The sequence below is a fragment of the Protobothrops mucrosquamatus genome, unplaced genomic scaffold (genome assembly GCF_001527695.2).
Source record: "Protobothrops mucrosquamatus isolate PMUCROS unplaced genomic scaffold, P.Mucros_1.0 scaffold280, whole genome shotgun sequence".
In the NCBI taxonomy this organism is placed as follows: Eukaryota; Metazoa; Chordata; class Lepidosauria; order Squamata; family Viperidae; genus Protobothrops; species Protobothrops mucrosquamatus.
Window position 1 is genome coordinate 354,001 of NW_015386624.1, and position 27,600 is coordinate 381,600.

The window sequence follows — 27,600 nt, forward strand, 5'->3', positions numbered from 1 at the left end:
TATCTTTCATCACTCTTTGGCATTTAGGAGTCCTCAAAACTTTCACCAGCTTAGTTTGTACATCCCATAAAGAAATACTGTCTGGGATTTCTGGTCAGAGCTGTTCCATGTCCAGATCCTTTTCTTGATTTGTCTTTTGTATTCCCATTTTGGTAATGTCGATTTTGGAATCTTCCATGCCTTGAAACTCTACAATGTCTGTGTCAGGTAAAAGTTTTTCTCATCATCTTCTGAAAGCTAATTCATTGAAATCTGTATCCTTTCTGAGATAATGGTTATTAATATTTCAGTACGTTTCAAAAAACTCTTAAAAATACAAAAAGTTATAGTCGGCTTAGCCATTTTAATTCTTTTCTGCCCAATCTTTTAGATCCTTCTAGTGTCCATTTGAAAATTTCATCAAACCTAAATTGGTTCATTTCAGTCATTTTTATATGCATACATTATACCAAATTTCTCTGGTCCCCTAATCTGTTTAAAACTTTCTTAAATCAACCCCTTTTTTGCCAATTTGCCAAGTCTCCATTTAAAACTCATCAGGTGTCAAATTAAGTTTGCCATGTTGAAGTTCCCTAATATCCATAAATGGTTAAATTGAACATTTCCAAGTGTGATTAGAAAGTGAGTTAGATTTGCTTAATAGGCTCTGGCGCTGCTGATAGCAAAGATGTCATCTCCCTCAGCTCCTGGAACTCAAACCCACAGGAGACCATTGTTTTAGGGTCTCCTTGTAAGAAGCTACCAATTAGAGCACCAATGGGCAATCTTTCAATCTCTCCTTCTCCAGAGAGATTTGAAAGACCAACCTACCCACTGGTCTTTTATTCTTCACAGCAGTCTTCATCTCTGTTCATTTGTGGAGACATCTTCAGTCAGTTATGACTCATACTGGAAGTCAATATATGTGAACTATTCTCAACCTAATATTACAAGATAAGCAACATGGTAGAAAATTAGAAAACCTAAGTCTGTTACACTCTAAAATACTAGCTAAATCTCCGCTGTATTGACAAAATTATGGTTTGGGCAGAAAACATTTCCCATATTTGGGTGCTGTACCTGGAAAGTACAAGAAGACAACTTACCTCCATTTGAGGAATTTCTGAGGTAATTTTCACCACCTTTTTTTCTGCACTTCTAAATAAAAGCAAAACAGATTGATCAGAACACAAATTATTACTTGCCTCTTATAAACAAAGTAAATTCAGTTTGATGGACATAAAAATACATTACTGAATGAGGGATGCTTACTGGTTTGAGATGCACTGCAAGCCATGGACACTAAAAGGCCTTGCTTTGGGATGTATAGAATCCCATGTTTGATCTGTTATTAAGACAGGGCTATTTCCTGCTTGTGGCTATTATGGAACACAATATGCTCATACTTCAAGCTATGTGGCATTGTGGTGCAGTGGTTAGTATGCAGTGGGGCAGGATAACTCTGTCCACACATCAGGAGTTTGATCCTGATTGGTTCAAGGTTGACTCAGCCTCCTTCCGAGGTCAGTAAAATGAGGACCCAGATTGTTGGGGGCAATATGCTGACATTGTAAACCACTCAGAGAGTGCTGTAAAGCATTGTGGAGTGGTATATAAGTCTGCTTTTGCTATGTGTGTTTTGTCTTTCTCATAGCTAAAGTTTCACCAATATGATGCAAGCAAGATACATAAGAACTGCAAGTCCAAAGATTCTCAATCACAGTGGTTGAAAAGAGTGGAATTTTGGAGATGTAGCCATATCTGGAGAATATCAAGTTGAGAAAGCTTACCACAGGCATTACAAATATATGAGTTTCTGAAGCCTAATTAAGCATAACCAGCTGTCACCAAAGATAATTTTGTTGGTAACCTTCCCTTCCCTACAACTATGTATTTATCCTAATTTTTCTCTGATAATGAAATGAGAGAAATATTACACTAATTTTAGAGCTGGCACAATTCCCAGTCCTTGGTTTGGTACACTGAGAAATAAGGAAAATATATGGATCCATAAATTAACATAGATATTCTGAAAATAGTCCGTTTTTGACACAACAATTATAAAAGCAGCACTGTTGTATTATTATCATGCTCATTAAACAACATTCCTTTCAAGATGTAGCAGAAAAATCTAGCAACGAAATTGTACTCTCAGAGGAAAGACAATCTTAAATGAACTCTCTTCCAGTCAGAAAAGCTGCCCTGCCATGAATCTAGAGAATGAACCCTCAAATAATTTTTAGTTCTACAGCTACAGTAACAGCTGAGGATCTTTTAATTGGGCTTCTCCAGAGAATGAAGAGCTGCCCATATTATAGATTGGGCTACCTTTAGCTTGTTGCTGAGACAACATCCTCATTGTTGAGGCAAGGGAGAATTTCAGACAATAAATTTCATTTGGTGCTATCCACGGTGCTGGATTTATCTGTCTTTTATAAAGAGAGCTTTTTATCAAATAGAGTAAGGACTCCATTTGATGTTCTTATTTGCCGGAATTCTATCTACTTAAAAACATCACTTATTTAGGCTTAACAATTCTACATGGACTGCTTTTTCTGTGTGGTTATATTCCTGTGAAGCATTACTAGCTTTCCCTATAAATCTTGAGTAACTACACAACATTCAAAGAGGCTTCTGTCTGTAAACAATTTACTCTGCAAAACCCTGGAACCCTTCAAACTCTGTCTTGGAATAATTGTTCCCTAAACATTACCTCAATCGTGTTATACTTTACAAATTAGAATATTACCACAAAATAATGTTTAATTGGTAAATGTTAGCAATCTCAGAAGAATTATTAAAATACTTCAGGTGGTAACATCAACTTATTAAGGAAATCTGGCACATTACATTAATGAAAAAGTTTATACAGTTGTAAAGGCAGAATATATTCAATTGAGGTAGAATATATTCAATTGCCATTCTGATGGTTAAAGAAAAATTCATAGTATGATAAAGATTTAATAAGATGGGTAAAATATATGTAGAAATATACCTTGAAGGCAACCTTATGCTAATTCAAAAAGGTTATTAGACTTTATGCTAAAATATTTTTTCTTACTTTCCATGTCTAACAAAGAAATAGATGAGCGAATGATATGGACCTAAAAAATAATATACTCCATAAGGCAGTATGAGTTTTGGGATAAAAGCAACTTAGCACAAAAAGAAATTTGAAGACAGCTATATTATTTTGACCAAAGCAAGCTTTGACTTAACACATGAATTCCAGATTTCCCTTAACAAAGTGTATGAGCAAAGGATCAAATATGAGGCTTGACTGTAACTCTTCATTTAATCATACGGTGATAACTTTTGTATTTTAGTTAATTTACTTCTGCTATCTATACCACACTGAAAGGGATAAAATTATTTTCAGCTCTGAGGAAAACAATGTCATTTAACTCAAAAGCATGAGAAAAAAACAGTACATTGGTGAAGAAGGAAGACAGCTGACAAAAAAGAACTCAATCTGCCTGAACCACTGCAGTTTAAATTCACTCTTTCTCTCCTACAAGCCAGTGTAAACTGGACTATTATTTGAACTTCTGAATATTAAAATATTTGGATGCCTTCCGTATGAAGATAAATGAGATTTCATTTAGTATATAATCACTCATACACAAAGCAAAACAAGGAAAAAGGTCACTTATACTAAGGAGTCAATCCCAGCCAGAGAGCTAATGCCTATGTTACATCCCCTGAGAATTTTATCCTTTTATGACCCTATATTAACAAATGAGTTATAGCTCGTGAAATAGCTATGGTTGACTTATAGCTCGGCCTATCTCCATATCAAATATATACTTCTTTAACAATGTTTAATGGAAGCCAGTTAGCTGCTTGAACCAAAATATAATGGAGTAGATGTGCTTGGAAGTTTATGCTCTAAAAACAAGGTTGCGATTTGGAAGAAAAAACAAAAGTGGAAGACACAAAGTTCGGAAGTTCCCAGGCTAAATGAAACGGCCTCCTCCTCCTCCTCCAAACAGCTCCCATAAAACAGTGGGTCATAGCCTGACTCATTAAGGTCTCCCATTTAGAGAAATGGATGGCTTTTGTTCAAGATTCCTGGACAGTTTTTCTATTTTATGTCCTGAAAGGTAGTAATGGTTTAATGACTTTTTCACAGGAAGCAATTCAAAACAGGAAACAGGGATTTGTTATCCCTGCAAGCACTGTTTGCAACCTGCAATAGATATAGAGAAATGGCACCCCCTGCTGCCAAGAAGCTGATACTGTACTAAATGTTCAGCTATGATTTAATCAAACGTATTTCATTTTGGAACAATTTATTCCTTTTGAACAAACAATGGTCTAATCACATTCACCAAGAAATAACAGATTTGATGTTGTCACAGAAAACGAATATGCCAGTTTCACTGCTGCATTTACTGCACTGCACTATAAATTACAACTAAGAACGAATCGATGTAAGATTGCATTCATCTGATTGCACATGATCTTTAAAGAGCCACTGGCATAACAATCTAAACTACCAAATATATATTAATCTAAACTACCAAATATATATTTGTAAAGGAATAAGATTTTTGCCTGTCTAAGCCCTGTTTTGCTAATTCTGTAAACTGCCAAGAGTCATGGAAGTGAGATCGGTAACTATATAAATTTAACGAACAATTTAAAAGGATTGTTTACTATTGCTTTTAAGAAAAATACAATGTACAGCATAGTAGATTCTTTCAATAAATATCACGAAGCTTATGTTTACCTAAAATTGGTGTGAAAGTGGAATAGACTACAATCCTTATTTTAATGTTGTAATGTATCACTTTTGTTGCAAACATATTTGTGTTTTAATTAGTATTCTTAATGCATTTTAAGTTTTTTCCCCCCTAATGTATCTGAAAGTCTTTTAGTTTGAAAAGTAGTACAAAATCACTCCATAAACAACTGGATTAAAATTTGACTTCTCAGGTACCACAAACCATTCTACAGGATTATTTCCAAATGCTAAAATCTAAGCTTGGAAAGCAAGCCTATTGTTTATTTACCTTAAACACAATTTTCAGTATGCAACATATATGATAATTTCATGACGAGCTACAAGTTCACCCTCCTTGACCTCTTTTAGCGCAATTTGAATGCCTGCTTGCTTGACTGGGCCACAGGAGTACACTGTGTTTTACTTCAAATGTTCAGCTGACGAATGGCACTGAGGCCAAATGGGCAATTTGCTTCTCTCTCTTTTAGCTTTTAAAGCATGTCGTTGACACAGGTGGCCCTATTTGCTTTTACAACTTGCCTGTTCCTTGATGTGTAATGAGAATGGGCACTGCAAGTTAAACTGTGTATCTTTGCTTTGTCTTTGTTAATACAGGGGTAACTTCTAATATCTTTCTTTTGCCTAGGAAATCTTGGCAGAACTAAATTTGAAATTATATATATAGGGAAAATCAATGTATATGCAGAAAAATAAGAAAGCAATGTCATTCGAGGGAGGAGAAAGAACTATAACAGCTTTGGTTTTATAGGTTCTATAAATGACCTTTATCTAGAACACAATTTCAAATGTTTTGGAGAAGAATGTTAATTTTTTTAACAAAATCAAAGGTAAAATACATGCAATATTACAAATTTAGAGATCAGGTAAATCTGTCTTAAGTACAAAAGAGTCACGAGGACTGGATGTTAAATTACAGAATTCTGGACTATACTTATTTTAAATACATTTCATTAAATTTGGCTTTTTATTCAGGTCAATTATATTTAGCTTCTTTGTACTCATACTCGAGATTTCCAAAATGTCACAGTATTTCAAATGTAATCCATTACTAATCCTTCTTAATCCAGATTCATAATCCACTTGCTTATGAGACAGAGTCAGAATTGCAATAAACAAATGGCAAATAAATTCTGAAAATCTACATAAATGAGTAATATTTGACCAATATATATTCTGAAGTAAAATTACATTTCAGGAGAGGTCTCTGTAGTCATATCCTCTTTGATGGGATTGTCTACGGGCTTCTGTTCTTCTTCCTGCAATGTAAATATTCAAAATTAGAGAGTAAACCTACAAAGCAGAACAAATATAGGCTGCACAAACAGTTCCAGCCCAATCTTACATATGTGCCTTACTGAAGTAGACATTAATGAGTAAATTATGAATTAAAGTAAACATTCACAGAATTTCATCTCTGAACAGATCCAGCCCCACAACCACAACTCTTGGTCAACAGATAAGTCTGCAAGTTTGAGGTAGGAAATATTTAACAGATATATGGGGGGGGCACCATGGCCAGTATTTAATCTGTATTGTAGTTCAGTCTATTGGATAGCCTATGAGAGTGGAGTGCAGACAGGACCCTAAAAATGTTATCCTTATAAAAAATTATTCCTAACCAGAGTGACATTCAGCTGCATCCAATGTTCTTCTCAAAGACTTTTAGGAAAATAAATACATTTGTATTCTCCATTTCTGTAAATATAATTCCTGCTATTAAGACTCAGAATAGCTCCCAAGCTGAAGTAAAATACATAGTTTCCTTCTAGGAAAATAGAAGAGAGAACAAACCAGCAATTAAAAGCTAGGGATAATTTAAAGAAATATATAACAAATGCATGTACATTTAGGCTATAGAATCACAATACTATTGATAATTTTTTTCTCCAGTGAATTGAAGAGCTAAAATTGGTGTTTTTCACATAGAAAGCAAGAATAACTATTGTCAAGAAAAAGTGCAATAGCCCTAGCAATAGCATTTAGACTTATATACCATTTCATAGTGCTTTAAAGCACTCTCTGGGCGGTTTACAATATCAGCATATTTTCCCCAACAATCTGGGTCCTCATTTTACTGACCTCGGAAGGATGGAAGGCTTGAGCTAGTCAGGATCAAACTCCTGCCAATGAGCAGTTAGCCTGAAAAACTGCATTCTAACCACTGTGCCGCCAGCTCTAATCTAGCATAAAGGTCAGAATTTATCTGATTATTTTATAAACTTTGGGATCATACAAAATTACAGTTCAATATAGTATTAATTTTTCCACATGCCCCAATATTACTATTTTTATGTGAATTTACGAAGTTTGACTTCTATAACATTTGGATATTTTTGGAAATAATTATGCTTATATCTTTAGTAGCTCTCTTGATAGTCATAGGCATTCAAGAATTTAATACAGACAATGTGCCAGCTTTTTATACACACACACACACACACCATTACAACATTTGGTTTCTGTGCCAGCCATAGAAAAAAGATAGTAGAGGATGGATGGATTGATCCAATTCTGTTCAATTAGTACTTGTGTAAAATGTTTTCTTCCCTTTATTCTTTGCTAAGAGCTTTTTGATTTATGCTGACTTTGAGAAGGAGGCCCTGCAAACATTTTATACTTTTATGGACTAACTTTAAGCTGATTTTTTTCTAAATGTCTGGTTATATGTAACAAAAAGTAAATTTCCATAATCTGCACAAGCAAAATAAGTAATCTAAGAATCTTATTTGGATACTTTAGGAAGGCATGTATGAAAGTATGGGCCATACAGCAATATCTCAAAAACATGTGGGAACAGGACAGGGAAAGTAATGAATCATGTGAGGAATCACATTCAAAATTCATAATGAACTATGTTATTCCATGACCATGACAGAAAGATTATGCATCTTGAAAGTGTAATTACTTAAAATAAATCATACTTTTGCATTAGTTTATTATTTTAGAGCACAACATCTATAACATTTATAAAGAACAAAAGATGTAATGCCATTTTAGCTGATTGTTATTCCTCATTAATACTTTTAGAGTCCTTTCTAATAGTTCTGTTACAAAGATTTTACATAAAATTAAAACTTATTTAAGCAATTAATATGGAAATTATAAGAAGTTAATAGCTATACTTAATCAATTTTCAAAACCGATTAGAAGCAGTTTAAACTGTGTTTCAAATATATTTGAAAAAAAAACCATAAACATTTTCCCCATTATAGTCAGTTACTGAAGTTACATAAACTATTCAGTTTCTAGCATAAATGAATCTTCTACTGTACTGAAAAATATCCTGTTAAACAGATGCGCTAAACATGACAATGTGAATAGTACTGTTCTGAATACTGTATTATAGAATGTTTTCTTATTATAATCCACATAGCCTAGAAAAAGCTAAACTATATGAATTATAATGCTTTGTTGTTTTGTTATGATTCCTTACACATTTGTAAAAAATAACATTCATAAAAATAATTACATCATTTAAAAATATTATTTAGCACATGGCATATCATACATGGACTAGCAATATATATGAACATTTCACCTAGATTAGTAGACACAATGTTTATAAATGTTAAAAAGATCTATGTTCGAATACCAATGTCGAGGCCATCTAATCACTGAAGCACAGCATCTTTTACATTTAAAAAATCAGATACTGGACCGGTATATGCCCTTAGCTTACAGCCAGTCACAATTTTGACGTGGCACCCTGCAGTCACACTGAGTGGAGGATATTATACTGTTGGGGCCAAACTACTCTGAGGACTTTGCTGAATATCAAAATACATGGCAATGAAAATGAAAACAAAAAATTGACCCCTTTTTTTGCTATGGACCTCTAAATACTTGTTATAAAAATATTTCTAACTTATTTGCAGGCTAGATTTACTTCACTCAAGGATAATATAAAGACCACTTAATCATGCTTTTCAGGCATGGAAGAAATGGAAGGTAAAATTTTGTTAATGAAACAAAATTAAAAATTCTTGCTGAACAGGAATTCTGCTAACACAAATTATATAGCATTTACAGAATATTCCTACACAAATATATCCACCGTTACATGATTAAAGAACTAATGCTATAATAGTATGACATAGACTTACTTCTGTTTCTTCTCCCAAAACATCTTCTTCATTTGCCTCTTCCTCAGCTAAATAATTCAGGGGAAATTGAAGTTATTAATAAAAATAGTTTTGATTATAAATCAAAGACATATTGAAACCTAGATCAGTGGTCCCCAACCTTTCTGGCACCAGGGACTAGTTTTTGTGGAACACAATTTTTCCATGGATTTGGGGGGAGGGATGATTTCGTGAGCAACCTAAATCCTGCACATGTGCAGATGAAACATCACTCACTTACCCGCCAGTTATGCAGTCCGGTTCCTAACAGACCATAGACCAATACTGGTCCACGGCCTGTGGCCTGGCCTAGAAGTTTAAATATTATTCTGTCTTTATTTAAAAATATTTTTCTGTTTTAATGTATTTGTCTTTTTAGAGTTATCCAAAACATCTCAAAGTAGAAATAGTACATTGAACTGTAATACTAATTTATACACTGTGTACATAGGAAGACCTGTACAGTTTAGGGCTTCTACCATTAAATAAAAATCTTTTGGCCAATACTCTCTTTTCAGTTCCCATCTAACATTTCAACAACTGCACTGATAGCTGATTTATTGTGTTGACTGTATAACATTTGTTATTTCTACATTTTATATTTATTATACAATGGATGGCTTTGACATTTTTAAAAATGAAAGTTTAAAAGGAAAGTAGTTATAAATAAATAATAAAAGCTGGAAGTCATCTTTTTAATGTCAATTCACCATTATCATCCTAGAGTTTTCCCCTCAGGTACAAGGTCTACTTTTTTTAATGTCAATTATCTGTGCATAAATAATTTTCCTATCTGATTGGCCCTGGAAGCTAAATAGCGCTTGGGTGGAAAACCACAGTACCAAAGGGAATATTGAAGCTGTAGGCCACACTGGGAAGTCAAAAAACATTCCAAAACAATGCAGCAACAAATGATAGTGTTGCCAAAAACCAACATAATTGTATCCACGCAGTCTTCTTGAATTCCAGGGCATATTTTCTTTATGTCTGCAAGGTATTCTATTGTTTAGCTTGCTTGCTCACTCCCATGTCGGAAGTATCGAGGTGCTTCTGGGTTGAAAGGACTAGCCAGCATCATCACCGTTGCCCAGAGGATGACTGGTTGGGGGCTCCTTTCATGTCCCCACTGAAGTGGTACCCATCTAGCTACTCATGGTTGCCTGCTTTCAAACTGCTGAGCCTGCAGGAGCTGGAGCGAATGACAGGAGCTCACCCTACCACGACAGCAAACGGGTCTCAAACACGAACCTGCCAATTGACAGCCCTATGTCCTAACCACATGAGCCACCATACTCCTGTATTATTTAGTTAAAAACAAATCTATTTGATTACAGTTTTCAGTTTTAGTTTGAACAAGCCAAAACCAGTTTGATGCTTAAGATATTTTGTGGCTTGTACTAAGATGTGAGAAAGGGACCTAGGCCAAACTATATTAAGTTATACTTTGGTGTGGTATATGAATCTAGATATATTAGATTAAATAGTCCCATTAAACATGACCCAAGCCTATTTTGCAACTGATCTGTAACAGGAGAAACACATTTGGCATATTGTTTAAAATATACAAGTAAATGTATAGACGTTTTTTTTAGCTGGCATGTTCTTCATTCAGTTGTTTTTTTTACTAATGCTCACTTTTAGAACACAAATGATTCAATTATATTGTATGCAAATTATAAGAAGAAAAATCATTATTCCTAAATCTCAGATGCCAGCATTGGAGACCAAAAAGAAGGGCTATTTTTTTTTCTTTGGCAGCACTTTAATAGAGACAAATCAGTGCCAGAGTTAGCCAGAATTTGTTGCCAAATGGTAAAAACAAAACTCAGTCCTCCATGGAAGAACAATCCAATGTTAGATATCCCCTTTGAGGTTAGAGATCTCTTTACAACCACAAAAGAAATAATAAATTCTATAAATCCAATGGGATAGGATAGCAGTCTGTATCTATGTAGATTGGAATTATATTTACGTCCCTCCAAGATTAATCTCAGCATTCGGATTTGTTCAGTTGAAGAATTAATTTGCTATATTTTTTCAAAAACTTTAATTTTATGTTGTTGCAATGTAATAAGATGAGGCGAAATGTATTCTGCAACAGCTATTATAATGAGTAGATCCTCCATGTTTATTTTAACTATTCTGAGATTGTGTATATTTATAAATTTTAGGTGGTGACACAGAAATATGATTTGCATTTTCCTTTACTTATGTCTTTTACTCTATTTTCTAACATATGGCCTTATTACTGAGCTGTGTTTTACATTTTGTATTTTGATATGGTCTAATGGCTAATCTATAAAGTATTATTGTTGTGTAAATCTGTAATCACAAAGATATAGGTAGCCCTCATTTAGTGACCACAATTGCGACTGGCAACTCAGTTGTTAAGTGAAATAGTCACTAAGTGAAACTGCGACTGTACTTATGATCTTACTTCAGCTTTCCTTTGCTTTACAGACCTGCAAAGGTCAAGGCTGTCACTAAATGAGAATCTGTGCTTTGGTTGCATGGAAAAATGTATTATGATTTTGAATTGCATTAACACTACTTAAAATAAATACTGCTTCCAAAATAAAGAACATAATTGTAATTTAATGTAGATTTTATTTTTTACTCTGTGTTTTTTAAAGTATATTAATTAATTTTTCCTCCATAATGGTCTACGTATTTAAATTTTCAGGATTTTTCCCATTTTGCAAATTGTTGTCATTTCATTTTTATTGAATAATTTTCCAGATTATGGAGTAACCATTTCTGCTTCTTTATCCTTTTGGAAAATTCATTTTTGGATTGGTCCCTACAGTTTTTGGTATTGCTTTTTGTGTCGTATTTAGTAATTCTGCATTTTGCTGGCCTCCTCCCAGCGTGATGGGACTACACTAAAGGTTCCAGAAGTCATAGATCCATCTCACTCATGGTGCTTGGGTAATCTGAATAGCTGCAGGCCCAATGCATCAGAAAGATGGTATTTTGGTTTAGTATATCATTTGGAAGTATGTATGTATATATGTATATGCATATGTTAGCCAATAACTTTTCTTAGTCACTTTCCTGATTTCTGTTTTAATTGCTACTATCCTTTATTTCTTTGTCTTTCCTCTATAATATAATATAATATTATTTTATGTTTGGTTTGTTTATTAAAAGTGAAATCATAAAGATACTATAAGGGTTAAAGAACTGATTGGATCACTGTCTTATAGCCCCATCTACTGAAAAGAAGAACTGGAGAATGAACAATCTTCAAGCATGCCAAAAATGACTTTTGTCCTGGAAAATCTAAAAACCTCCAGTTTCTCTGACAGCTTTTTATTTCACATTACCCTTGGGTCTGGTGAAGATTTCCTTCCCATAGATTTCAAAAGAACAAAATGAGCTGAACTTACTCTAGAAAAAAATAACAGGCATTTTATTGTTTTATTTATTCTTGGTCTCTCTTGTTAGAGTACTGTTGTGCTCCTCTACATACAATAAAACCTTGATTTAATGCATTAATTGGGGGTAAGAGTATCTGAATCCATGTCTATTAACTCTACAAGGATGTAATTTGTGTCCATTTACATGGTGTACACAAAGATTTCATTATGACATAACTGTGGATATTGTAAAATTATATTTAATTGCCTAATCCAAGCTACTTTAGATGCAATGGATATATTATATGGGGGGGATTTTGGGCAGAAAGCTTGCCTCTTGTACCCCAGGTTTATGAATCAAAGGTTTTTCTGTATAATTACAACTGTACTTGGTTTCTAATTCCAGTACAAGTACATATAGCCCTTGTCATTAAGCAAACAAAGTGGTTGTAAAATGAATGCCATGATCACAAAGTAAATTCCGCAGTTATAAAGCAAACCCATTGTTTGCTATAAGTCATTTTTGCAAAAAACCAAAAATAAATGCCAATTTTGGGGTGAAAACCCTGTAAATCGCAGTCATATGCCCACAGGATGCTATAAATGTCTCTAAATGTGGGCCAGTTGCCAAGCATTCAATATGTGCTATGATTGCTGGAATGGCAGTCGTTGGAACTTCACACCAGGTTATAAGTATGTGTGTGTGGGGTGTCCATCAAACTTTGAACAATTGCTAACCAATCAATCATTAAGTCTACAGGTAAGGGCTACAGATAGTCCTTGTTTGATTACCACAATTGGGACTAGCTATCCATTATAAGTGCCATAGTCATTGTGCAAGTCACCAGTAGTTAAGTGAGACAAAACATGATTGCGACTTGCAATTTTACTGCCAGCTTCTCTATTTACAACTTCTCAGAAACCAGTTGTGAAGTGTGCAAATGGCAATCACGTGGCCTTAGGGTGCTACAGTACTGTACTCATAAACACCCACTGGTTGCAAAGCACCCAAATCTCATCCCAAAGATGCTTTTTCACGAGGCAACTGGACCAGACACCATCCAGTCAGAGCTGAAGAAGCTTCTTGGATGAGAAGCAAAACATCTTCAAAGAAAAACAAGAAAGTCCAGTTGCCTCATGAAAAAGCATCTTTGGGACAACTATGACCTGGATGACTGAGAATCTCCATAGACACCCAAATCTCAATTATGGTACTGCAGGACATTGTGACAGTCATAAATGTGAAGACCAGTCATAAAGTTAGTTTTTAGTGATGCTGTAACTTTGAACAATTGATTGCTAAACAGGGCAGTTGTTAAGCAAGTAACAACACATATTTTATTCATCATTATTACACTGGTCCTCTCCTCTTGGTGTTTTAATTTACATTCTCCATCATAGGTTTCAGGCCCTCAGACATCACATTTTTTACATTTTATATTTGATGTTTGTACATAGTGACAATTTATCGCAAATTCTTCTTTTAACCCATTAATTTTTTAATCTGCGTGCAGTTTCACTTAAATGACACATTCAGAGTCAGCCCACCATATCTTTTGAATTAAGCCATCCTTTCATACAGCAATCATATTGCTTCTTTTTTCAGGAAAATGTATTATTAAATATGCTTGACAATTTTTTTGATCAATTTTCTTAGTCCAGTTGTTAAAGTATCCAGGCTGTAATTTCCTAGCTCCCTCTACCCGCTACCCACAATTAAGAATTCAAACATGATATAGATAAATTTTCCATGAGCAGATACCTGAATCTAGGGGTTTTTTTGCCAATGACCCTAGAATATACTTATTATCTCGGTCAGTTCTTTTCTGAAAAATTCAGCTCATCTGCCCTACATACATACACACCAACCCCCCCTCCACACACACATACCTTCCCTGGATAAATGTCCATTTATTTTTCTTCACTTCACCTTTAATTTTCAATTGCTTAAAGGTCATATTGCCTCTCAATAATATAATTATTTTTCCCCACTTAGAAACCACAGGAAAAATAGTTGCAATTTTACCTAGATACATTAGTACTTGTACTGTACTATTATTAGTTTTCTTCTAAGTGTGCTTTTGAAGTCTTAATAAAGTTAATGTTTATGAATGTGTTTTTATGATGTTAGATACTGCTTCTCGTGGTACAGAAATCTAAAAGATAAATAAAAAACTGAAAATCAAATGGGTTACAAATTATGTCAAAGGGCTCTGCAAATTCTTTATTGCATCCCATTTTTTTCTTGTACTTTTTTTGCTCAAATTTGTTTCCTGTTCTCTTCAATTCAATAAGAATTTTATTTTCTGACTAAAGCTTCTTTTCTCTTTTATTTTATTAATTTTTTATGCTGCCCATCTCCCCAATAAGATGACTATGGATGGCTCTTTTCATAAAGAAAAAGAAATTAGTCCTCATAGAAAACAATGATTTTAGTTTACTGCTACAAAGCAAGGTTTCTGCCTGTCTCTATATTCAAAATTACTATTTACAATATGTTAGATATGACTACAAGCAGTAGTGATTATTAACAGAATAGTATAGAGCAGGGGTGTCAAACTCAATTTCACTGAGGGCCGCATCAGCATTGTGGTTGCCCTGGGGGGGCTGGGTGGGTGTGGCCAGAGTGGGTGCAGCCTATTGGGTGGGCGTGGATGGAGTGGGTATGGCTACTGGGTGGGCATGGCCAGTTCTACATCATTCGCGTCAAGGGTGCCTATGGGGGCCTGGGCAGGAGTGGGACAGATCTGAGGGTCTCTGGCAAAAGGGGGTGGGACTGGGGCAAGTGCCAAGGCATGGTCCACCGGGGCAAGTACCAAGATGGCCACCACAAAATTGTACATTGGCTCCCGGCTGGCCTGGGCCAAGGCCAAGGCAGCGGGGGCCGTTCCCTCACTGTTTCCAGGATGGCTTCACAGGCCACATGAAACCACTTCAAGGGCTGCATCCGGCCCCCGGGCCTTGTGTTTGACATGTCTGGTATAGCGCTATTAGCTCTATTAGGATTCAAGTCCATTGTTACTCACAGCTCACCAAGTGGTTTTAGGTCAATTATTCATTCTCTGCTCAACCTATCTCATAGGGTTGGTATTGTGGGGAAAAATTAAAGAGTGATCTTTATGCAAGTTACTTTGAATTCTTGCAAAAAAGGCAGCATGTCAACCATATAAATAAAGAAAATAAAGCAAATGGGTATAGAGGAACAAATCCTTTGTGAGAAACATGAAGCAGACCAGTGTCAATTGAGGGCTTACAGTATCATCTGGCAGCAAATGATCAGGAACTGCCAATTTATAAAATGTCATCACAGCTAAAGACATCTGGGCTGTAGAGCACAATTTATGGAACTGTTCCTTTATTGATAAGATTTTTATCCCCTTTATAATTGCATAAGTTCACTGCCTTCATTATTCAAGGTAGTGAACAAACATAACACTCCTTCCTCCTATTTTCCCCACAATAACCCTGTGAGATGAGTTGGGCTGAGAGAGAGAGTGACTGGCCCAAATTCACCCAGCTGGCTTTTATGTCTAAGATGGAATTAGAATTCAGAGTTTCTTGGTTGCTAGGCCAACACCAACAAACTGGCTTTTTATTATTGTTAAGAGTCTATGGAAATTGCTGATGTACATATTTGTACTTTGACTGGATTCCCATTACTGGATATTTCTTACTATGCATTAGCCTCCATTTTATCTGCGCTTACTTAACTCCTAGTGAAAAGCAGTCATTGTGCAATTCATTAAAATTAAAACAATACTTGGGCAGCTAGGAAACCTACATGGTGGTGTAGTCAATGACATTAGTAAAAATATCAGGTAGAACACAGAACCCTGAAGACATCAAGAGAACTGTCAAAGGCACCAGACTGGAGATCCCAAGATTAAGCTATAAAGAAAAAAATTCTTCCTACCGAAGAATAAACATTTATCACAGACTCTAATCATACTAGCAAGCAATCCCCAATGAGCTTAATTCTTAAGAATGCAGCCGTCACCATCATCTTCCTCTCATCATGCCACTATTCACTAAGATATTACTTCTATTCTGGAGTTAGGAAAAAAGAATTAAGAGTGGGTGTAAGCCTGTGACTTTACTTCCACTAGAAGTAAATACATTAACATTTCTTGCTGTAACAACCATCTTTTCTACAGAATACCTGATTACTTACGCTACAAATTAACATACTGTACACTTCAACCAAGGAAGATCTTAACAAAGAACAGCAAGGAACTTACCATGCTGCTCTAGATATGCCTGGAGTCTGTTGATGAGATCTTGTTTGTTTCCTTTTGCCTCCAATCCTCGGGCTAAACATTCCTGTTTCAACTCTGCAAGCTGTTAAAGTAGAAAAGATGCAATCTTAATCAAATACGTGATTTCCTACAGACATATAAAAAATAAAGTTAATATCTAAAAATCAGGCCAAAGCCTCCTTTTAACAAGTGAAAGAGATGACCTTCAGCGAAATAGACAAGGTTCTGTTACTATAGCCCATTTCAATAAAGTATAGCTTTAATTTTCCTGTGGAGCTGTTTTCCTGATCTGGTCTACCTGTAGAGTGGCACTCCTGCAGGCAGATTTAAGGACGACTCTCCATTTTTTACATCAACCTGACCTTGAAAGAAAAGCATCAGTTGGGAGTCTGAAACCAAGAAAACCGAAGAATTTCTTCAAAAATACATTAACATGGGTCAAGGAAGAAACTCAAGTTGGATCCATCGTTTTAAGGTATTAGAGCACAGTAATGAAACATTAATGATTTTCTTATAAGTTCACGCTAGCAGCTGCCCGACAAGTATAGTATAGTATAGTCCTGAATTTCCATACTCTATCCTGAATTTCCATACTCTATCACAGTGAATTGTGATAGAATTTCCTGAATTTCCATACTGAATTTCCATACTCTATCACAGTGTTTCTCAACCTTGACCATTTTAAGGCATGTGGACTTCAACTCCCAGAATTCCACAGCCAGCATTGCTGGCTGTGGAATTCTGGGAGTTGAAGTCCACATGCCTTAAAATGGTCACGGTTGAGAAACACTGCGAGTCTATCACAAAAAGCTTTACTTGTTCAACTGCCGAGTCAAGCTCCTGGAGCATAAGCCGCAAAAAAAAAAAAAGGACGACAAAAAAACCCAACACGGAGCACTTTCAGGCGGTTTGTAGTTCCTGAAAACAAAGGTGAGAAAAGAAGGGGCGCCGTTCTCTGAAAAGGGCAGAGAAGAACAACGGTGGGAAGAGAAGGGCCATCGGGCAAGATCAGGTCCGGGGCGGGAGGCGACTCCAGACGCGCGGCGTGCGGAGAATCACAGCATCTCTTTCCCGCGCTCACGGAAAAGGTGACAAAGAAGTCCGTCCACGAACCCACCCACGAACGGAAGGCAGCTCCCTCCTACAGTCGAGAGAGAGGAGAAGGCCGAGCGCTGCTTCTCCGGGGCAAACGAAAGGCGCGCTTCCGCCCAGACCGGCCTCAATACCTTTAACTTGTGCAGCTCGACCGTCTCCGCTGCCATCTTAGCTTCGCCTCCCTCAACAATCCACGCCCAGGACGCAAACCCCTCCCCCCCAGAAAAAAAAAAAACCCTCTCCGAGTTTTGCCCAATCCGAGCTGCGCTTTCACTCGGAACCCTGCACCTTCCAAACGTCGCCCCTCGCCGTTGGTTCCGGGGCGAGGAACCGGATGGAGGGTAAGAGTGGCAAAAGGAAACCGCCAATAGGAAGGAAGCGTTTGCTGACTGGCGAGGAGGAAATAGAGACGGGAGTGGGGAGAGGGGTTAGAAAACCGGCCGCGCTGTACCTGCGGGCGGAGGAGAAGAGACTGCCGGGGATCTTCTTCTCGTTTAGTAGCGGCGGGCGCCGTCGCGGAAGCTGGCAGGTAGGCAGCTGATGAGGGCTGGAGCAGAACTGGGGGCTCCCCGTGAGAAAAGAAGAAAAAGATCCTTTTTAGGGGATTGAACGAGGAGCGAGAATGTCCGCCGCTTTACTCTCCGTGTAGATAGAAGGAAGCTTTCAATGCGCTTTCTAAACTAACAAAACACGGACCGTCCTGAGCGGAGTAGAATATCCTCCCTTTTTCCCAGCTTCCAGCCCTTGAGATGGGACGGAGCTACTAAAGCTGACCTCAAGCTGTTTTCTTAACCTCCGATGGAGGAAGGCTGAGCTAAGAAGCGAACGTGAAGGGGTCCTGGGTGCTCTCTGAGCTGGCTTGTTTTCTTGCAGACGTTTCATTACCAAAACTAGGTGACATCATCAGGGCTAGTGAACGTACCATTGCAAGGCGCTCTGGGTTTCTCGACCTCCGGAATGTCTGTGCTTTCCGGCAACATTCTTAATTCCAGAGCTGTTCATATCCATTAAAATAGTCCTTAAACGGAAAATGCCACAGTAATTAAAAAAAAAAAAAAGGAAGGCAGTTGTGCTGGAAAAACAGCAATGAAGTGAGTATAGTTAGGTGTTTATATATACATATATATATGCAGGTATGCAGGTCTACGAATATATATATATATATATATATATACACACACACACACTAGCTGTACCCGGCCACAGCAACGCTATATATATATACTAGCTGTACCCGGCCACGCGTTGCTGTGGCTCAGACAGGTTAAATGTTTTTACCTGTCACAGGTATGACATATATATAATAGTAGGTATATAAAAACACGCGCGTATTCGAATGCAACGTTGTGTCAAAATTTCAAAGCAATCGGTGAAGAACTTTCGGAGATTTAAGATTTTGAACAAACGAACATTTACATTTTTATTTATATAGAAGATAATAGAAGATATAGATATAGTCTTTCTTTACAAGGAAACTATGATGATGAAATCCCCTGGGAGATGCATAATTTTCTCCCAGTCGTCACTGTGGTCTGCAGATTCAGGGTGGAAAGAATGTGTGTTGCTGCTCCTTACTATCACAGCAACAGGAAGCTAGGCAAATAACAAAAAACTGCTGTCACCGTTTGTTTTGTTCTGCCTCGCAGTTATGGCTCTGATAATAAAATTAAGTGACTCCCTCCTCTGGGCTTGTCCAGTTGGAGTTGATAGTGGGGAGAGATCTAGCCCAGGGTCCCCAATCCTTGGTCTGTGGACAGGCAGCGGCCACGGCATGCCAGAAACCGGACTACGCAAACAAGCGAAGCCCCATCGGTGGGATGCAGGCAGCACACAAAACCACGCCCCCTCCGGTCTGCGGAAAAACCTCTTGCCACAGAATTGGTCCCTGGTGCCCAAAAGGTTGGGGGCCGCTGTTGTAGCCCACAGTCTTCCATTCCTGTTTTATATCTACAAGAGGCTGCTGGATGAGGTCATCTTACTGCATGGAATAAAGCAGGGGTGTCCAACCTTGGCAACTTTAAGACCTGTGGACTTCAATTGTCAGAATTCCCCAGACAGCCATGGAATTCTGGGAGTTGAGGTCCACGAATCATAAAGATGCCAAGATTGGAAACCCCTGGGATAAGATATTGTGATTCTGATGATATCCAGCTTTATATCACCACTATGGGCTGACTTGGTGATGTCGTGAAGGCTCTGGTTCAAACCCTAGATGCTTGCCTTTTCTGTGAGAAAAGAACATTGTGAAAGATTATTGCCAACTAGTGTACAAATATTTTAACAGCTTGCCTTAACGGTACCCCATTGTTATGAGGAAATTAGGGGATGTGCAAGGATTAACTGAGTGATTCTAAGACAGTATTTTGATTTGGCGTCATATAGCTCAGGTTTGTTCTCCCCATCCCAAACTACCAAGGCTAAAGAGGGCCTGTTCTGTTTTTTGATGTGCATTCACACACATATACCAACATATGGGTAACTACAGATATACACACCAATGTATCTTTCCCCAACAGCATGAATGTTGGAGTAGCCCACAGTGAGATGAATCCCAACACACGGGTGATGAACAGCCGAGGCATTTGGTTAGCTTACAGCATTTCTGTGGCTGTGCTCCATATCATCTTTCTTAGCATTCCCTTCTTCAGTGTCCCCGTGGTCTGGACTCTAACTAATGTTATCCATAACCTGGTAAGTCAAAACTCTTTAATCCTGTTATTGGCCATGTTCTGAGCTTTTAGGATACAAATAGACAGCTTTTAATCTTGGAGCCTCCTATAAGGCCTGCCACAAATGACCACATTCCATCCAACTGTGGTTTCATTCACTGTACAATTTATTTAGGAATATTTTTTTTCTAAAATAGTCCTGCTGTTAACTTTGAAAATGAGTGTGGCTGCAGCCATTTTCCCTACTCATTTTTGGTTGACACGTAGCACGGAAGGAGGGGGGTTTACCAGGTGCTTCGCTAGACTAAACAGATTTTTCTCCCATGGGAACCAAGGTCATCGGCTGCTCCCGTGACTGCAGGCTGGGTGTTTCGTGAAAAGCCTACCAAGAAGATGTATTGGGGAACTTGCATAGCTTGCATAGCTTTAGGGGTGGGATTTCTTAACTTTGTATTGGAGATTGTTAGGTGTCTATTCAGACTTGGTTTCACTTTTGATGTGCCAATACTTTGTATCAATAAACATGTTCCTTGAGGAAGTTGCAAGCCTTGGAGTTCTGCTTTATTTGTCTCTGTCTGTCGGAACCATGACACTGCCCTAGGTAATTTTGCATCATTATTGTTGTAAGGTTTCTTGTTGTATTCTTCAGGAAAGTAAGAAAGGGAGGTGGACGGTTAAGAATTATGAAAAAAAGAAAGAAAGAAAGAGAAAAAAGAGAGAGAAAGGAAAGAAAGAGAAAGAAAGAAAGTTGTTACTCTTTTTTTTTTTGTTCCTCCCAGGTGATGTATTGGTTTCTCCATACAGTGAAAGGAACTCCCTTCGAAACATCTGATCAGGGCAAGGATCGCCTACTCACACACTGGGAGCAGATTGACTATGGCACACAATGGACATCCTCCCGCAAATTCTTAAGCATTTCCCCAATCGTCCTGTAAGTGTTAGGTATTGCTTAGTCCAGCCTTGCTATTAAAATTGCTGCTATAGTTGATTTTAATTGTTTTATTAATTTAATTTAACTAATTTTTAATACTTAATAGCACTAGCACTTAGTGCTCCGTAGTGCTGCTCCATAGTGCTTTACTCTTTACTCTCTGAGCGGTTTACAGGGTCAGCATATTGCCCCCAACAGTCTGGGTCCTCATTTTACCAGTCTTGGAAGGATGGAAGGCTGAGTCAACCTCAAGCCTTGTCAGGACTGAAGTCCAGGCTGTGGACAAAGTTTGCAGTACTGCATTCTAACCTCTGCACCACCAGGGTTCTTAATATTTCTTACATTTTGCATAGGTATGAATTTGAGCCCCCTATTAGCACGTGTTATGTAACATGGTCTCCATGTTCATTTGAAATTGGAGCCTTAGCTCATAATGATTATCAGCCATGTACAACTGGAATTTCAATGCTAATAATAATAATAATAATAATAATAATAATAATAATAATAATAATAATAATGATAAAGTTGGAAGGGACCTCGGAGGTCATCTAGTCCAACCCCCTGCTCAGGCAGGAAACCCTATACCATTTCGGACAAATGGCTGTCCAGTTTCTTCTTAAAAACTTCCAGTGTTGGAGCATTCACCGCTTCTGGAGGCAGGTTGTTCCACTGATTAATTGTTCTAACTGTCAGGAAGTTTCTCCTTAATTCTAGGTTGCTTCTCTCCTTGATTAGTTTCCACCCGTTGCTTCTAGTCCTGCCTTCAGGCGCTTTGGAGAATAGCCTGACTCCCTCTTCTTTGTGGCAGCCCCTGAGATATTGGAACACTGCTATCCTGTCTCCCNCGGCTGCATTCTGGACTAACTGGAGCCTCCGAGTGCTCCTCAAGGGGAGCCCCATGTAGAGAGCATTACAGTAGTCCATATATTGTCCATAAATTCATATATTGCAACTAGAAAGTGATATGTTTGTGATAGTAGAGCCACCAGGTAGTCCTGGTGTTACGAATAGCTGTACAGGTAGTCCTCGGGTTACGAATGTAACGGAGCCAGCTCATTACATTCGTAACCCAAGGATTCGTAGGAGTGAATCACATCACTTGACCGTGATTGCTCCCTTTCGCCCACGCATTCGCTAACTGAATGCGTGGGTTGTTAAGTGCACAGGAGCTATCTCAGGGTGGGGAAGACCATGAAGGCCTAGTGATGGAACAGGCCACCTGCTTCAGACCATTCAAGACCTCCCCCGACCCACTGAGATACCTCATTCTCCCTCTCCTGGGGTCTCCACAATGCCCCCCCCCCTCCTGGTGCGCCGGGTCACTTACCTTGTGAAGTTCTGTCTCCTCACCAGCCTCTCTGTTTCTTTGCCTGCTCCCAGAGAGCAGAGGGAGAACAAGACAAGCGTGCCCTGCTCAGCTTCTCTGACTCACCGAGGCTGCCTGCCATTTCTGGAATGGCAGGTAGTCTCGGTGAGTTTCCTCCTAGGCTCTCTTCCAAGCTTGCTGATCCATACTACCCGGGAGAAATCTGTAGTTATCCTCTAGAATGTGAGGACAGTCAATGCGAATGCTGGAAATCTTTTAAGCAAAGCCTCTCCTTCGATTGGCCTGTTCCCCTAGTCAGAGAAACTACTGGGCAACAAAAAGAATTGGAATTCATTCACACTCTTGAGTTACTCAGTCATAGCAACAGGTGCTCAAAGACATAAGAAAGAGAAAGCACTGAAAGCCCCCCCAGAGGGAGAGGTGATTGGGAAAATACTGGAATGTGCAGAAATGAATAGACTAACAATGACGATTAAAGATAAGACAGAGTCAGACTACTATGAAATCTGGGGAACTTTTTATGATTGGCTGAAAAGAGAATACGGTTAAAAGATAGTTAACATCAATTTAGATGGAAGAAGGAGGAGCAGATAAGGAGGGAGACCCAGGCGACATAGTATTGAATAACTGGAGGTTGTATACATATTTATAGACGTATATACTGAGAAGGTTAGATAAATAGAAGTATTAATGTAAGAGAAAATTAATCTTATTGTATATAATACAGATTGGGAAACATGGAGAGAGGAGTTGCTCGGACATTACCCCTGAATTGTATCTGAAGAGGGAGGAGAGGGAAGAAAGGAGAGGAGAGAGAAAAGAGTAAAGGAGGGGAGAAGGAAGTAGGAAGGTTGGAGGAGAGAGTGGTGAAAGAGGAGAGGAGAGGAAGAAGAGGGAAGTAGGGAAGAAAGAGAAGGAAGGGAGAAAGAAGGTAGAGAAGGAGTGGGGATGCAGTGAAAGGGGAAATGGGCGAGCAACACCAAAAGTCATGTGTATGTATTTATTTCATTAAAAGTATCTTATATATAAGAATGTAAAAGAATGTATGTTAATATCTGATAAATATCACGGTATATGTATGGGGGAGAGTTTGGAAAAATAAAAAATAAATTAAAAAAAAAAAAGACATAAGAAAGAATTTCCATAGATACAGTAGTAACCCCCCTCTAGTGTTCTGTAATATGGAGTAATCTGATAGGCCAGTGATGGCGAACCTATGGCACGCGTGCCAGAGGTGGCACTCGGAGCCTTCTCTGTCGGCACACGCACTGTTGCCCCAGCCCTGCCTTCTCCTATGGCCCCCTCCTCACCAGCAGCCCCCCCAGAGGAGAGTCGCCCCCGGGCACGGCCCACGGGAAACAGCGCAACCAAGGACATGATAGCCGGGCAGCGGGGACAAGACTCCGCCCTTGCGCCCCATCGCACACAGATGATGCTGCGGGGCACGGGCGGAGAGCGTGGCCGCCATGGCGCTGCTGGGCTGCCTGGGTGATCAGTGGCGGGCCGTGGAGGGGGTGGGTGGCTCAGCAGGCAGGGCGGAGCGAGGACGGGGGTGGGGGGGCTGTTTTGGGGCACTCGGTCTCTAAAAGGTTCGCCATCACTGTGATAGGCTGAGTAGCTGAAAAAGATTTCCAATTCTACCTGCACCTAGTTCATTGTTACACAGAGCAGATGCATATTTTCATCCAGATTTTAGATGTTAGATGAAATGTTTTTTTTTCCCCCCAGTCACTCACCTGATGTGAAATAGCAGTTCCTTTGGTAGGAAAATCCATATAGATTATCATTGTGATTTCTTTACTCAGATTGAAACTTCCACCAACGGAAAGACAGCATTTTAATTGAATTTACTGAGGTTTGATTTGCTCAAGAGGTATTTGCTGATTGCCTATAAACTAAATGCTGGGCTGCTAGTAATTTCATTTTCTTAAAACATAGTCCTTGTTTGATGTCCACAGTTGGGACCAAGAGTCTTCGCGAAATGAAACCATGACTGTGCTTATGACCTTACTTCAGCTTTTCTTTTACAGACCTGTGAAGGGAGGATTGTTTGCGTAGTTACTTTTTCGCCACCTGCACAACTGCAAGTGGTCACTAAACAAGGCAGTCCTTAAACAAGGGCTACCTGCAATGACTGTATTGCATGACTCTTTCCATCACCTTTCCTTAAAGGAAAACAAAACATGAATTGGAGAGGCTCGGATTCATATCTGTAACTAATTGTGTATATTTCTTACTTTCAGCTACATTTTAACCAGCTTTTATACAAAATACGACCCTGTGCACTTCATAATCAACACCTCTTCGCTCCTGAGCGTCCTCTTGCCCAAACTACCCCTATTCCACGGCGTCCGTCTCTTTGGTATCAACCGGTACTGAAGCAGAAGGAATCTTGGCATTGCTGAGACGTTAATTCTTCCAAAGAAAAACTAGTTCCAAGAAAGTGTGGGCAAAGCTGTGGTTGCATCACTCCGGACTCTCTGGAACCAGGTTTCACTGGGCGAGGAAGGGCGAGCTGCCACTGCTCAAATGCCTGGGCAGTATGGAGCGTCCTTCGGTGTTTCTGGCAAGGAAATCCAAGCCATTTTTCTTGCGGCTAGTCTACACTAGGGGTGGAATTCTCTGGTGGAATGAAACAATAGTTGAATTGTCATGTGAACATGAGTTCTCTAGCTCTCCTGTGTAAAACTCCTGCTTTTGCTATTTGTAGTGGGGGACTGAAATCCCTTTCTGGAAGGGATCTTGAGACCACCTTTCTTTGGTTTGAAAACGTCTCTTTTTCAAATGTGGTTGTGCTGCTAAATTTATAGAGTTTCCCCACTCAGGAAAATGAATTAGAACTGTAAGTATGTGACAGGTCTCATGCCTACGGTTCTAAGCTGTGCAAATACTATATTTTGTAAATACTTGCATGGTAGGAACATATTAGCATAACTTTGTTCATTCCAGTTGAATGCAAAGTATAGAGTACACCCCCTTGCACTGTCCCTCTGCTCCCTTCCCCCCCCCCTTTAAAATAGGTCTTCTGGTTAGAAAGGAAAAATGTAACGCAACATTGAAGTTGGAAGATGCAAATTAAATTATTAGAACAGTCAGTGTTCTGCACTGCTTTTGTTCTTTTATCAGCCCTGCTTATACCAGCCCCATGAAATTGTCAACATTAAAAGCTAAAAAGATAATGACACGTGCAGATGACTTATTCAATCTGTGTATGAACCTTGTTTGTTGTTAGTTTCTATCATAGTTCCCCAGCTTGTAAAAAAAAAAAAGTCCTTATTTTTTTATAGGGCAGACATCTCTAACCTGCTTGTTGACAAGCTACAGGAATCTCATTTCTTGTGAGGCTTCTTCACACATCTGTGACAGTGATCCAGTGAAAGTGATCTGTGAAAGTGATCCAATGTTACCTTGAGGGGATTGGTTTGAAGTACAAGATGAGCGCTCTATTTACTTGGACAGTATTACAAATAGCCATCTATTCTAGAGCAAGAAAGACGGTCAAAATAAACGAAAGCTTATAGTTATTAGCAAACACTTTATAGCTATTTTTTTCTGATCAAAATTTTGTACTAAATATTAAAATGGTGGTTTTAAATTGGCTTCAAAAATCCACAAGGGACCGTACTCTCTGTCAGACCTTACCATTAACTATGGAGATAGCCGATAAAAGTGTAAGACTAAAAACACCCAACGGGGCTACAAGTCTAAGAACTAGGTGTGCTACTATTATGTTATGGTAATATAAAAAGGTAAACGCATACTTGAACTCACACCATAGAGACTAGATTAGTTCCAAGCTCCCCAACTCAAGCTATGCAGGGATATTGGTTTGTATTTATTTTATTTATTATTATTTTTTATGCCAGCCAAGGTGACTCTAGACAGTTTACAGGTTATATTACACTGTTTGTTTATTGTGGCAAAAGAGAAAAGTAATTGGAAATGACTTGATGCCTAGGGAATCCTCCCACTTGTACCTTTTAGGTACATTCCATATAAAAAGAGGGGAAGCACAGTAGAATCTCCTATATGAGACTCTGGCCCATCAATATTTATATTACCACATTTCAGCTATTGGAAGGTCCTGTTGTCTATAGCTATATAGATAAAAGAGTTAATAGAACTTAGTAGAGGAATACTGAGTCTCTATCACTGAAATAGTTAAGATAGAAGTGAGCAGCCCTCTTGTGCTTCCTGGAGCCACCCCCCCTTAAAAAAAATCACCAAATCAGAATAATATAACTTTGATAAGTTTAAAGACATCTATTTGAATACTCTCGCAACTGAGTGTACACATACAGTGAGGGGGGGAATAGTATTTAATCTCCTGCTGATTTTGTATGCTTGCCCACTGACAAAGAAATGATCAGTCTATAATTTTAATGGTAGGTTTATTTTAACAGTGAGAGACAGAATAAAAACAAAAATCCAGAAAATGGCATTTCTAAAAAGTTATAAATTGATTTGCATTTTAATGAGTGAAATAAGTATTTGACCCCTTCGCAAAACATGACTTAGTACTTGGTGGCAAATTGTTGCCTTGGCCGTGTGTTTGGGGTCATTGCCATGCTGGAATACCCATCCACAACCCATTGTCAATGCCCTGGCTGAGGGAAGGAGGTTCTCACCCACGATTTGACAATACATGGCCCTGTTCATCGTTCCTTTGATGCGGTGAAGTTGTCCTGTCCCCTTAGCAGAAAAACACCCCCAAAGCATAATGTTTCCACCTCCATGTTTGACAGTGGGGTTGGTGTTCTTGGGATCATAAGGCAACATTCCTCCTCCTCCAAACACAGCGAGTTGAATTGATACCAAAGAACTTGATTTTGGTCTCATCTGACCACAACACTTTCACCAGTTCTCCTCTGAATCATTCAGATGTTCATTGGCAAGCTTCAGATGGGCCTGAACATGTGCTTTCTTGGGCAGGGGGACCTTGCAGGGGCTGCAGGATTTCAATCCTTCACGGTGTAGTGTGTTATCAATTGTTTTCTTGGTGACTATGGTCCCAGCTACCTGGAGATCATTGACAAGATCCTCAAGTGTAGTTCTGGGCTGATTCCTCACCGTTTTCATGATCATTGAAACTCTAGGAGGTTAGATCTTGCAT

The 27,600-nt window shown here is 38.5% G+C and overlaps 2 protein-coding genes across 2 annotated transcripts in view; one reads left to right on the forward strand and one right to left on the reverse strand.

The window, feature by feature from the left end:
- Window positions 1–17,751, reverse strand: part of SARNP (SAP domain containing ribonucleoprotein) — a 73,460-nt gene extending 55,709 nt beyond the window's left edge. Inside the window, exons 1-5 of the mRNA XM_015814739.1 lie at window positions 17,689–17,751; window positions 16,445–16,544; window positions 8,830–8,876; window positions 5,915–5,982; window positions 1,086–1,137 (exon numbers count right to left, since the gene is read on the reverse strand). Coding sequence (XP_015670225.1) covers window positions 1,086–1,137; window positions 5,915–5,982; window positions 8,830–8,876; window positions 16,445–16,544; window positions 17,689–17,724 — 303 coding nt within the window. The 5' untranslated portion in view covers window positions 17,725–17,751. The remainder of the gene's footprint in view (window positions 1–1,085; window positions 1,138–5,914; window positions 5,983–8,829; window positions 8,877–16,444; window positions 16,545–17,688) is intronic.
- Window positions 17,752–17,960: 209 nt separating this feature from the next.
- Window positions 17,961–26,327, forward strand: ORMDL2 (ORMDL sphingolipid biosynthesis regulator 2). Its single transcript, XM_015814740.1, has 4 exons — window positions 17,961–18,086; window positions 20,074–20,248; window positions 21,006–21,157; window positions 24,731–26,327. Exons 2-4 carry the CDS (start codon window positions 20,075–20,077, stop codon window positions 24,864–24,866), a joined length of 462 nt encoding a protein of 153 aa, XP_015670226.1. The 5' UTR covers window positions 17,961–18,086; window position 20,074; the 3' UTR covers window positions 24,867–26,327.
- The last annotated feature ends 1,273 nt before the right edge of the window (window positions 26,328–27,600 follow it).